The 12,885-nt window shown below is 34.1% G+C and overlaps 2 protein-coding genes across 2 annotated transcripts; both read right to left on the minus strand.

The window, feature by feature from the left end:
• Positions 1-66: 66 nt before the first annotated feature.
• On the minus strand, positions 67-5,164 carry LOC108557295 (Niemann-Pick C1 protein-like). Its single transcript, XM_017913752.1, has 18 exons — positions 4,522-5,164; positions 4,025-4,145; positions 3,612-3,951; positions 3,344-3,561; positions 3,195-3,293; positions 2,951-3,138; positions 2,717-2,893; positions 2,458-2,662; positions 2,210-2,403; positions 1,925-2,156; positions 1,750-1,865; positions 1,553-1,691; positions 1,330-1,493; positions 1,038-1,284; positions 781-962; positions 496-727; positions 329-442; positions 67-267 (listed from the first exon to the last, which is right to left on the minus strand). The coding sequence occupies exons 1-18, from the start codon at positions 5,064-5,066 to the stop codon at positions 91-93; spliced, it is 3,690 nt and encodes a 1,229-aa protein (XP_017769241.1). The 5' UTR covers positions 5,067-5,164; the 3' UTR covers positions 67-90.
• A 1,291-nt stretch (positions 5,165-6,455) lies between these two features.
• LOC108557269 (MATH and LRR domain-containing protein PFE0570w) lies at positions 6,456-12,064 on the minus strand. Its single transcript, XM_017913714.1, has 8 exons — positions 11,877-12,064; positions 11,658-11,816; positions 10,667-11,606; positions 7,802-10,588; positions 7,376-7,687; positions 7,067-7,321; positions 6,813-7,007; positions 6,456-6,745 (listed from the first exon to the last, which is right to left on the minus strand). The coding sequence occupies exons 2-8, from the start codon at positions 11,813-11,815 to the stop codon at positions 6,668-6,670; spliced, it is 4,725 nt and encodes a 1,574-aa protein (XP_017769203.1). The 5' UTR covers position 11,816; positions 11,877-12,064; the 3' UTR covers positions 6,456-6,667.
• Between the last annotated feature and the right edge of the window lie 821 nt (positions 12,065-12,885).

The raw sequence follows: 12,885 nt of genomic DNA on the forward strand, positions 1-12,885 counted from the left end.
ATGTAAATGTTTACAGACATACATTTAGATAATATATATAGATATGTATAAAATTATTTTGTTTATTTTAAATAAATAAATTATATACTATTAGAATTGTTTGTTGAGGAAACTTAACATAACCGGAAGGAACACTAGACCATGTAGAGCACCGATTATGACCATACCCAGATACATCCGGAAATAAAATATTTTAAATATCTGGGATTTAGCGAACGCCAACACAATTATCCCAAAGAATTTTGTTAGAGTGATTCCGGAAAATACCTGCAACGTAATTAGTAGGTGTTAGAGTACTAATAAGAATTAGAAAATAGATGAATCGTACCGAACTTCCCATGGAACTCAATGCATGTGTGGCCTTTCCAATGGCCGTTGGTTCCTGTGATCTTTCGAATGCGTGTATGATATGACCACAAAATTCTACAGCAATTCCAACCGACTAGAAGACATCAAAATATATTAATTGTTCATATCTAAGAATGTTTTTTTTACCATGACCAAGTTGACTAGGGAGACTGCATTAAGCATGATATCCCAGAAGTACATGAGTCCGGCCATATCGATAACAATCATCAAAACTACGAGAAGCGTCACAATAGACGATAAGAAACTGAAGCCAGTTATTATAAATGTTACTAAAAGTACGGCAATCAACGAGAATCCTATAGATTGTACAGTGTCTGTCCAGATTGTAAGGTATTGTTCGAAATATACATAAAACACGCTGAAATAATAATTTAATTATTGAGTTAACTGTATGTGATTAATCAATTTTACCTATAGGGGAATATTTCGACGCCATCTATGTCTAAAGTTAAAGTTAAATTTTCGCCAATTTTTCTAGCATATTTCAGGGCCTCGTAATATTCCTTGGATGATCTCAATACGCTGTGATATGTCATCATATATGAGGATTTTACTTCGATATTATATTGCTCATTCAGTTCCCAATGCAAAGCCTAAAATGTATACCATTTAAACCGTAACAATTATTAGTTTTAATTAACATAATTTATTCGTTTATTATTACTTACATCTGCGTAAGCTGGATGACCGCCCTTGCCGCAAGAAGGATCGGGATTGTCATTCAGAAAGAATGGTAAGTATTTATCGAAATAATCTGGCCAAGATTCGGCTGGATTATAGGTACACGAAGTGCATGTCTCTATCGTGTGTGGACAGAAGGATTCGTTGTTGTTGAAGTACTTGCAGCAAGTGTCCATCTCGCTCCAGTCTTTGAAATCGTCAATCCAAGAAGACGGTTGTCGTGAAATGTACGTTCTAAATTAATGTGTAGAATTTCTTTCGAATGAAGAAATTACTTACATATTTGTTTGGCCAGAAGCAATGAAAAGTTGCGTCGTTATTGAAGACGGGTTACAGGCAATTCCTCCGCAGTACTTCTTCCTAACTGTTTCATCCGCATAGTCTATTCCGCCCTTTGTCACAAAATAGACCGGTGGTCCGATCCCCATCAAATCTTTCATGTACTAGAACAATTTGATTGAAGAATTATATATATATTTGCATTAACATAATTAAAACATACTTCGAAATACTTCAGCACGTGGCTATCTTCTGGCATGGACATTTCTTGATCCAAACCTACGGACATTGTAGGAATCACAGCTATACTAATCGAAACTAGAATTGTGAATAGCACAAGCACGGTGTAGCGAACCCAAGTTCTGGAAAATGCAAAGATTTGAGACAACCGCCATTTGTAAAATGTATAATAAAACTTACTTCATCAGAAACGGGGTATAATATTTCTTGAAAATTCCATATAAGAACCCATCGTCATCAGATATATCATCGACAGACGATAGTCTGATACAACAGAACAAATCCAAACGATTTTTCTAGAAATCAAATATTCAATTTTGAGGATATATACATGTTTGATTATTAAGATTCGCACCTTGACCCTTGCTTCGTCTAGTGCCAATAACGCAACAAATGCAGTAATCTGAAGAATAAAATCGAAGAACAGAGCAATTGTTGCGTACAATGCGAAAGTGTTGACGGCAGGCATGTCGGACAAACAGCCAATGGCAAAGCAGCATATTTCAGAAAGACTCGTTAAAAGCATGCTTGGGCCTACTTTGGCCATAGTCTCACCTACTTTCTCCGGTATACTCAAATGGTCCATCCTGAAAACGTACATTCTTAGTTAACTTCATCTCTAACTAGAGTATGTAAATACCCTTTAGCACGTTGATGGGTTTGAACCATGATGAATATGTTATCTACTCCTACCGCCAAAACAAGAAAGGGGATCACCTCGATGGTGAGTAAAGTCGTAGAGATTCCGACGTAGCCGGAAACACCTAAAGAGCAAATTACTGCGCACATTACAATAATAATACCTCCGATTCCAAGGATAATTTTCGAATCCAACTGTAAAATATATAAATTCAAATTTCTGAAATTCGAATGAAAAGAAGTCCTCACCAGAATAGTTCTAAATGATCGGAAATGACCCAACATGATTGCTATATAAATGAACATAACAGCGTAACTGATTAAAATGGTAACCATTTCGGATTTGGAAACTCTTTCAACTTCATCTTCTATTGATCTTTCTGCACTGAAGGCGATGTCCATTAGGGGACTTATATGTCCTTGATCGACCTCCTCTTTCATGAAATCAACAAACCTATAATGACCACATGTAATATTAAATAAATTAAGTGTTTAATTAAACTTGTACTTTGTCTCCCATTCCATCGCCGGTTCTAGTTCATCTATGTCCAATTTGTTAGCGACTATGAATGTCAAGCCTACTGCAGTCGCGTCCGTGTAATCATCCAGAGTCATTCCACCCAAAGCTAAGCCGGGTTCTACTGGCCCCCCATAAGGAGCCAAACATTTAACGCTGTAAGGTGTTCTAAAAAAAAACATAATATTTAATTAAATATCAAGGAGTTAGTATTTAAATAAAAACCGTGCGCAGCTGATTATAGTGTCAAGATAGTCATCGTCTGAAAGGGACATAAATTTCTCCAAATCATTTCCAAAAAGACCGAGCAGTGATTGGACTGTACAACGATCAATGGTGATTGGTCCTGTGAATTCATTGGTCATCGGCGAATAACACACTTTCTCTAATCCCTTCCCTTCAGCTTGACCAATCTAAAAATATTCGCAAGAGTCAGTACATTTAGTCTAATTTCAGAGAAACTACTCACTTCCTCAATTTTCTTTTGCAATTTGAAAACTTCAAAAAGGAATGTGCGATTGAATGCAGGACCTAATGTAATCTCATTTTCGTAGTATTTGTGCTTGAACTGAAACAGCGAAGTTTTGATTATATTTCATTTCTTGTTTAGAATAATACCGTTGAAATGCCGACAGTCTTAATGAATATTTGGTTCGTCCTATAGAAGGGCTTAAAATTAGTGTCAAAGTAGTCCTTCTCAATTCTGCTTCTGCTACCGGGCGCCGCCCAAATTTCCACAGGGTTAGTAGTCACTTTCAAATCGAACGCACCATATCCTATTCCAATCACTACCCAAGAGCTCAAACATATCACCAGTATACTGTGCGTGGCCATAGCTTGAAGAACATTGTTAACTGCCGCATTATACGTATAGAAATTATATTACCTATGCCGATGGCTCTGAAAATCTTTTGCAGAAATTCATTTACAACGTTTTTTCGTGATCCAAGCATTTGATCTTTACTCTCAATGTCGGAATTTTTATCGTTGTCGGAAGAAGTTTTATGTTCAACGATAGAGCCATCGTCCATTGATTTTTTTCTTGTTGATCTGATTGCTAAGACGGTGACGATGATGGTAACGACAGCAGCTAACACGATGGCAACGATAAAGGTATATCCGTTTAGAATCCAGATTTCAAAGGCAGTTGCTTCCGGCTTATATCTATCAATTGTGCAGAGGGACGGGCAATCGATGCAACTGCACATTGAATCAGGATCGCTTCCCTATCAAAATAAATAAAATAAAAGAAGCATTGTCAATTAACGGTTCAATTTACATATGACCTGATTCAAATACCTCAAACAATTCATTGCAATTCTTGGATTCCGTTTTTGCTGCCAAATTTTCGTTATCTGTGGATTTATAATAAACCGGGAATGGAGCTACCGGATTTCCATTTCCCAAGTAATCGAAAAACCTTAAATTCAATAGAATATCAACAATGTTGTAATATGTTTAAATATAACTTTAAATTATTGAAATCTATCAAATAATGTTATGATTCAGTTATAATTGTATATAAAAATGTAGATATCCTAGGTCATGAACTATTAATAAATGTATGATTTTAGGCAAAATCGATCTAATAAAGAGTAGAGTATATACTCATATCTGTAAAAAAATGATAAGAATGATTGTGTCGTCATTTTTCTCGCTATAATATCAAAAACACTCAACGTAAATTTTGTTTAAATTTCATAATGTTATCAGTTACAATTAACTTTGGAATTTGGATATAATCATATTAGAATAGATCATTGCAAGTCTGTAGAATGTATCTTCACCGAATTTACCTTGTTGGATTACAGTTGAAAGAGTTGAAGCCTTCACCGCAAGCTCCGTCGATGACGACACCTCCAGATGAAGGGAGCGCTACACGGCTGCAACTCTCGTAAGTTGTATTCATGTACTCCTCGAGGATGGTAACTTCGATAGATTTCACGAAATCTTTACCACCATTAGTCCCATGAGTTTTCACTTTTACAAAATTACTTTGATCAGGGGAGCACGAGAATTCGCATACATTCGCTAGGATATTCTTGACGCAGGTGGGACACCTGCCGAAGATGTTGGACATCGCCGACATAGTGGTCGTGTATTGGGCTTGAGCATCGTCGCAGCAGAATGTTGGTTTGTCTTTGTTGAAAAGCCTCGGACAAATCGTTTTCAATTGCTCAGCAACGTTCGGGTCTTTCAGCTCCTTCGGCTTCACCGGAACTTTGTTGTAACAATTAACTTTCTTGCCTTCATCATTTACGCACATTTCGTACATTGTACAATCGGCGTGAACATGACCCAGAAAAGCCAGAACAACCAACGCTAAATGCAAATATACCATTTTCTTGAAGCACTACACGCACATTTCTTGTTAAATAGATATTACAAGTAATGTAGTCTTTCCTTTCTCTGGGAGTCCAATAGAACACAGTCCGTCGTCGTCGATATTACCGTACTAAATTCATATTCTCGAACCCGATTTAATCATGACATGATAACGCACAGGTGTTCTATCCGTGTATTTTAGATTGATTAATTCAGATCAATCTTGATAACTAGTCATGATAATACCTAGTATCACACCTGCACAACAGACACACAAAGGGTGTTTTTTCCTTAAGGAAAATAGTTCTTTTCCTTAGAAAAAAAAGGATAATTTAAAAAATCTTATCTTTTCCTATTATATTCTTTCGTTTCCTCATATTCAACAGTCGTTGATCATCGTTATATTACCAGGTTCATGATTGATAAGCAATATAAAAACGAAGACATTTTATAAAAATAATATGTAAGCCTCAATTATGATTATCCCGATGTATATGATTATAATCTATTGTAAACATATACGTTTCTTATATCGTTATATTTATTAAGTATTCTTAGCAAACAATATGAAAGTTATCTAGAATCGTTGGTTTGTAATTAATGTAAATAATATTAGCAAACGATATATTAATAGTTAATTCTATTTTTAATGAGAAAATACTTATTATTTGTATTTTTTAAAATCTGCCGATTTAGATGCTATATTTGATGTACGCAGACAATTCTAGTACTTAACTTAAATAACAGTGAAATGCTCGAATATCAAATACAATTGGAAACATGTCGGTATCAATGAATGTATTGTTTTATCGTCTTGATAATATAATATGCATACTTATTTTTCCTTTATACTGATATATTTTTATCATTCGGAGAATCGACGTATTTAACGTATATAGGCACACCTGCAAAGCTAGACGATATTACTTTTCTTTATTTTTATATATTTAATCACTACTTGAGAATCCAACGAAAATTTATCAATAAACACAAAGATAAGATGACCTGTTGTATGTACGCTATTTAAATCTGAGAACAGTATATTGTATAAATTGGAAATTCACGGACAACCTTTGAGAAAACTTGTCCAATATCACTAATACAATTTTTATAAATATTAATTTGTGTAACGCAGTGCATTTTATTATTTTATTTGAGTTTAAGTGCATTCTCTATATTTAACAAAAAATATGTAAAGCTTAATGCAAAAAGAACAGTATAGAAATGATTTGTTCTAAAAATGTTAACTACTTTTTATTTAATCATAATATATAGAGAAATATTGTATAGATTCATTCAAAGTAAATGCAAAATTAAATAAACATAAATTAGTCATAAAATCAGTAATTTCTTGTTTTGTACATATACTTTACATATAATACAGAAGAAGGTTAATGAAAGATATGAAGAGAAAATAATGTACAGCAAATATAAAAATATTCATAGTTTAAAGATATTAAATAATACAAACGTAAAATAGTTATTTCAAAATATACAGATAAAATACGTAATCGATCATGAATGTACTAATACAATGTTTGATAGACCTCTGAGACATGAAGTAGCTACACAAAGCTTAAAATTAAGGCACGAAATATTCGACACTCAACTTATTGCTTAATAACTAATTTGATTTAAAACACATTCTGGTAGCGCCCAAGACATAAATTTGTTTTGCTTCGTTCCGGCAATTATCTGCAAACAATCGAAATTGTTCAAATTATATTAGGGATTTTATAATTCGTCGATGAATGTATCTTACGCGTTTGTTGGTAACCTCCATGGATAGAAAGAGTCCTCCGGGACCGGAAAAAGAAGTGATGAATTCCATAGTTTTTGTGTTGTACGCATAGATGTTACCATTGTAGCAACCGACAAATAAAAGGTTGTTGATAATCGTCATGCAGACTACTCCAGAAGTATTACTTTGTTCATGTTTGTGAATTAGCTGCCCATCCTGAAAAATGTCAAACATTGGAGTCGAATCTATATTGTTTTACGAGTAAGAAGAAATACCTGAAAAGTGTAGACGAGTACATTATGCTGACTTGTTCCGCAATATACTTTATTGTTATGTAGTAGCATCGTATATACCGTGGGATTTATCATTCCCTCCATGGTGCGCATAAGGAGTCCAGACATGGCGTCCCGGACAGACACTGGCGAGTTTCTGGTTGCCAATAGCAAGACCCTTCTTGCACCCTCTTGGGTTGCTTTTAATACTAGCAGATCCTTTTCAGAAATTGTAATCGTGTCTTCGACTTTATTTTTCTGCAAGCAATTAATGTATAGATTTTCGTTAATGCTCTAGGTGACTAGAAGTACCTTAATATTGAAGCGGATTAAATTTCCGGACTGTGAACCACAGAAGATATAGCCCCAAGCGGATTCCATGCAGAGGATGGAGTCGTCGACGTTGACTGTGGAGAGCACTTCGTAGGTGTCCAGGTTAACCGCAGATAGGGTTCCATCCAATGATCCAATATAAAGTATTGTTTGAGATTGCTTAAAAACCGCAAAAATCGAAGCGATCGCCTTCGAAGCTAATGATAGTGACTTCAGAAGCTTAGGCGCATTGATATTGTAAAAATACAAAACGCCTTTATCGTTTCCGGCTACAACAATGTCATTCACCACCTAAAAATAGACAATTTTATACATACTTATTAACTTTTCAAAAAAATATTAAATAACTCATATTGAATAAAATACATTTTTACCAACTGAAATTTATATCTTGACTGCATATACCTTTATAACGAGAATAGATCCGTCCCAGCCATCGAAATTAATTTCACAGCAATCGTTAATTTTATAAAGTTGTTCCTTTAGTTTATTCAGATCTTGTTTCACAAGCCTAACCACTAATCGCTTAGAACATTCTGGATATTTGCTATTTTCAATTGATTGTTTCTCCGTCTGAGCTGCCTCCACCTTGCCGTAGCCCATAGTCTTCAGATCTTCTGTAAAGTCGTTCATTACGGTATCGATGCATTCTTCGATGTTGACCGAGGCTAACTTCATTTTCCTCTTACGTTTAAAATTTGGTTTTTCTGCAACCTTTGGAGGACTTGTTTCCTCTGCTGGTTGGTCGATCAGGTTCCCTAATAACTCTTGATGCAACTTTTCCCGAAATTGAAATAGTTTCACAGTTTCCTCGTGTATTATTCTAAGATCTTCTTGCATTTTTACCTGAGACACTTCCAATCTTTTAAGTTCTTGATCAGTATTTTTCAGTTTATTAAGAATAACCTTTTGGTATACCGTCGAATCACTGAATAAACTTTTATCTGGAATGTGGTGTAATTGTTCCTCCTCCTCCAACTCCCTTTGTAGTTTCATTTTCATACTCTTAGGCATAGCGCGATTTAAACGTTTCATCTTGATCTTATCGACAATTGAGAAATTATTGTCGTCGTTGCCGCTTTCTGAAACTTTTTTGAGGATGCGTGCGATGTACTTTTGGACCTTACCCAAGTTCTCCATATCCTTATTCTCTTTAAATAAATTTTTCTTGTTCAACTTTATTTTAAGTACGATTCTACCATTCTCCTCCTCGCTAACATGAACGTTTTCAGAAGCGCAATCTTCACCAAATATCGCGATTTGAAGCTCTTCTTCTTCATTTTCCAAACTGGAATTCTGAGTCTCAATGTTGGGCAAATCCATTGGCAACAGCTTCTTTTCTCCTGGAGACCTCCACAGTTTTCTCGGAGACGTGACTTGCAGCAAACGTTCTTCACATTTAATGTCTTCTAATGGCAGTACACTTAATTCAACTAAAGACGAAGAAGTTTGATCAATATTTAACAAATTATCATCACTTTCCACTTTTTCTGAGGTTGATATTTTGTCTTCAATTATTTCGTTTCCAATATTTTCTTTTTTTAAAGTCTCGTTTATTGTCTCCTCATGAGTTTCCTTAATTAAATTGGCAGGAAGGTTAGAAGGTTGTTTCGTTAAAGTCAACGATTCTTTATGAAACTCGTTTATTGTCTCCTCAGACTTTGTGGGTGATAATTGTAATGCAATATTTTCGGCAATCGATTTATTTTCGATCGAATTATCGATTAATTCTTTCAAATCTTGACTATCGTGTTCTTTCATCGTATTATCAAAATGTTCATCTTTGGCCTCTTTGCAGACCTCTTGCTCCTTTTGCAAAATTTCTAATTTATCAGGCATCGAATTCTTTTGATCTATCAACAAATCATTATCATTTTCTAAATTTTGAGATAGTGGTGAGTTATCATTATTTTGCACTTTTTCGTTGGATGAAGATAATTTATCCATATTTGTTACAGTTTCATGTTGCGCTTGATCCATTTTAGTTTCGCATTTTTCTAAAATTTCTTTCATTGATTGTTCATCAGTCTCCTTCAGCTTACTTTCCATTTTGTGATCCTCATCTAATTGATCCACAATCAAGGAAATAGAATCCTTAATAATGAATTTATCACCGTCCAGACTATCATCGTCAAAGTGTCCGTAATCGCCGTCGAATGTATCATCGTAATTGGATATTTCGTTAATTTTGTCATCAGTTTCGGTTAACGTATTCTCAACAGTATTTATTGATATTTCTGTTTCAGTATTTATCTGCTCCACTTTAATTGGTTCTTCTACAGATGTCTCTGTTTTACATTCATTATGGTCCCATTTACTTTTTTTACGTTTCTTTTTATGTTTTGACGTAAGTTGATCAACATTTTTCTCAAACCAATTTTCTACTTTTTTCTCGGATGACTGCTCAATCTCGCTGCCTTTGATAACAGTATCCTTTCGTTCTTTACGATCTGACAATTTCGGTATTTTAAATGACCTTATTTTACCTGGAGTATTCTTTACTATACCATCCTCGATCATAATTTCCTTAATTATCGGAATGGCATTTTTATTTGCTTCTTCACTGATTGACTTTTCGATAAATTTCGATTCATCATCTGACCGTTTCTGTATATCTATTTTCTCGCTTGATTTACTTTCGGAGGCAATTTTAGATTGGTCATCGCTATTTTTCGATGGTTTACACTTCTCTTCTTCTAGTGTCCTATTATGTTTATTTTGTTCATATTTAGTACGATTTCTTTGATTATTATCAGGATTTCTTTTTTGATCGTTTCTATTTTTCCAGTTCTTACATTTGTCACGACGTGTATTTTTATGATCTTGCCAATCGTTTGACCTGTCTCTCTTGTATTGTCTGTTCTGATTATCTTGTTGATTATGCCACTCGTTATTTGAATCTTTACGAAAAGCGCGAAAACCTTTCGGCTGAAATCTACTGTTGCATTTTTCATTTTGAAAGCTTTTTTTCTCGTAGGAATTTTGTTCCTCGTTAAAGGTTGTTGGTGGAACCACATTATCATCAATATCTTTATTGATGCTGTCCATGAAATGGGAAATTCTAAATTTGTACTCGTTCTTCTGAGCTGCAAGGTCAATTGGTGGAGAGATCTCTTCGTCAATAATTGTATTCATTTTCACTTTGTCTTCGTTGCTTCTTTTTTTCATTCTCGCCATTGCTTCCTCTTCTTTATTTTTTTTTAAATTTTCCTCTTCTTGATTTTTTTTCAATTTTTCCTCTTCTTTAAGTTTTTTCAACTTTTCCTCTTCTTTCATTTTCTTCAATTTTTCCTCTTCTTTCAGTTTTTCCAATTTTTCCTTTTCTTTCAATTTTGCCTCTTCTTGCTCTTCCATTAAGTTCTTGATTTTCTTTGCCTCTTCCTCCTCATCTAAACTTTTTGATTGTTGCATAACAGCACTCTCATTACTGATATTTAAATAGGACTGATTTGTATCAAAATTGGTCATCTCCAGTATTTGACTGCAATAATTAGAGTCCAAAGTGGCCTTATTGATTGGAGTATTCAAATATTCGAAATCCAATGGATCTATAGTTTCGTTATCTTGAGAGTCATTAATACCGAGGCAGTCAAAGTCCATATTGAGTGTACTTGACAACTGTTCAATGAATTCCTTGGGCAGATCTTCAATCCTTATACCGATATCTGGTATTATCGAATTAATTACATCGCAATCGGCACTTCGATGCTCAAAATTGTTACTCATATTTCTCAACGTTCTAGACAACTCTAACCGCTTCTGCATTTGAATCTCTCGGATTAACCGATCATATTCTGACGATCCTCGCTCCACAAAGTTAATCTTTTGACTTAAACTCATGTTAGAAATGTGCCTTATAATTTTATCATGTACTTCCTTCACATTTATAGTCTTCACCTTCTTAACAGTTTTTAGGTGATTATTTTGTGGTGAATTTTCAGTGTTGACTTTAGTATTGTTATAAGACATTTCAGGCTCTTGTTCATTCATCTCCTCCTCATCAATATAATTTCCTCCAATATATAACTGCTTTTTTATCAATTCACTGGTTTGCTGTATGTTCCTCTGCGTGTATTCTTCAGTTCCTGGCAAAGGAGAAGGAGGTTTAGGTGGAGGTATGTTGAAGTGTTGTTGTGTATAAGGTTTCTGCCAATATCCTCTGCCATGGCCTCTATGATTGTTGTAGTGTTTAACATTATTCCATTTCGGGCTAAAACACATTTAGATTATAAATAATGCAATTGAATTTCAGTATATTTACTTGTAATTGCTATTTCTGGGCCAATTCGATTGATTTCCCCTGCCTCCACTGACATTTCCAGAACCTCTGCCCTGGACATTACTAAACCTCTGCCATGGCCTGCCTCTGTTACCCCATGTCTGAGCAGGGTTCTCCCAAGGACTGTTATTGTAACTCATCCTAAGACACAATTGTTGTGTTTTTAAGTTTATGTACAAACAATAGACTATAAACACTAACCTCTAGACCACTCTAGACTAAGATGAAGCTGTAAAGTAGTCACCTTTACAATCTTTGAACTAAAATTAAACGAAATAACAAAATCCCATTTATAAACAAATTAAAAATGACTTCATTAAATATATCAATACGAGCCATCAAGTTATTTTCATAGCAAAAAATCATAACAAGGCGCCACTGTCATCCACTGTCAGACACTGTTTATGGAAATACTAATGTGTTGCCAACTTGTTTTAACAAATGTTCCTGTTTTCTAATTCAACTGAATGCAAGATTAAACTTATTTGTGATGTATAAAGCCATGCCAAATATAAAAATATAATGCATGTGTGGGTGGCGATAATAACAAAACTATAAACTATGTGTGTACGTTAGAATTTACAAGTATATTTAGTGGCGGAACTACAATTCCACAACATTTGAAATTATTCACCGAAAATAATGGTATTCTTTAAAAAATTTAATGTATTTTGCAACAAAATTTTCTTGCAACAGTTGCGTTTTTAGCAGACGATGCTAGTTATTATACAGAAAAAGAATTAAAATAATAATATGAAATAGAAAACCGGCTGAAATTGTTGTACCGAAAGATTACTGACGTTAGTACACCAGAGATGATTTTGAAGTTGATTTATAATTACATTCCCAAAGGCATTGATTGCATTGATAGTTTTAATGAAGTTATCTGTTTTAGTTATTATGAATTTACATAAAAGTGAAAATGAAGGCGCCAAACGTACATAGGCAACCAAAGAATCATGAGAATTAAAAGTGTTTACAATTACATATATTTAGCACATTTTTATTTCTTGTTACATATAAGTACACATATCACAAATAGGGTATTTCTTCTCATTAAATATCATCTAAAACAATTATATCTATATACCATTTATATGCGCTACATACTAAAAGTTTTTGAGCTAAATCAATTATCAATCTCCGTTAAACATATTGATGTTACAATTCATACTTAAATCTAAAAAATATAATAATACATTTATTTAAT

The sequence above is a fragment of the Nicrophorus vespilloides genome, unplaced genomic scaffold, assembly GCF_001412225.1.
Source record: "Nicrophorus vespilloides isolate i.1.1-1 unplaced genomic scaffold, Nicve_v1.0, whole genome shotgun sequence".
In the NCBI taxonomy this organism is placed as follows: domain Eukaryota; kingdom Metazoa; phylum Arthropoda; class Insecta; order Coleoptera; family Silphidae; genus Nicrophorus; species Nicrophorus vespilloides.

Coding starts and splice junctions, on each gene's coding strand:
- LOC108557295 (XM_017913752.1), bottom strand. CDS start 5,066: ATGGTATATTTGCATTTAGCGTTGGTTGTTCTGGCTTTTCTGGGTCAT. Junction 1,494..1,552: donor ACGTGCTGAAGTATTTCGAA/GTATGTTTTAAT, acceptor AAATTGTTCTAG/TACATGAAAGATTTGATGGG. Junction 443..495: donor CCCTAGTCAACTTGGTCATG/GTAAAAAAAACA, acceptor GATGTCTTCTAG/TCGGTTGGAATTGCTGTAGA.
- LOC108557269 (XM_017913714.1), bottom strand. CDS start 11,815: ATGAGTTACAATAACAGTCCTTGGGAGAACCCTGCTCAGACATGGGGT. Junction 7,322..7,375: donor TAATCCGCTTCAATATTAAG/GTACTTCTAGTC, acceptor AATTGCTTGCAG/AAAAATAAAGTCGAAGACAC. Junction 7,008..7,066: donor TACTCGTCTACACTTTTCAG/GTATTTCTTCTT, acceptor GACATTTTTCAG/GATGGGCAGCTAATTCACAA.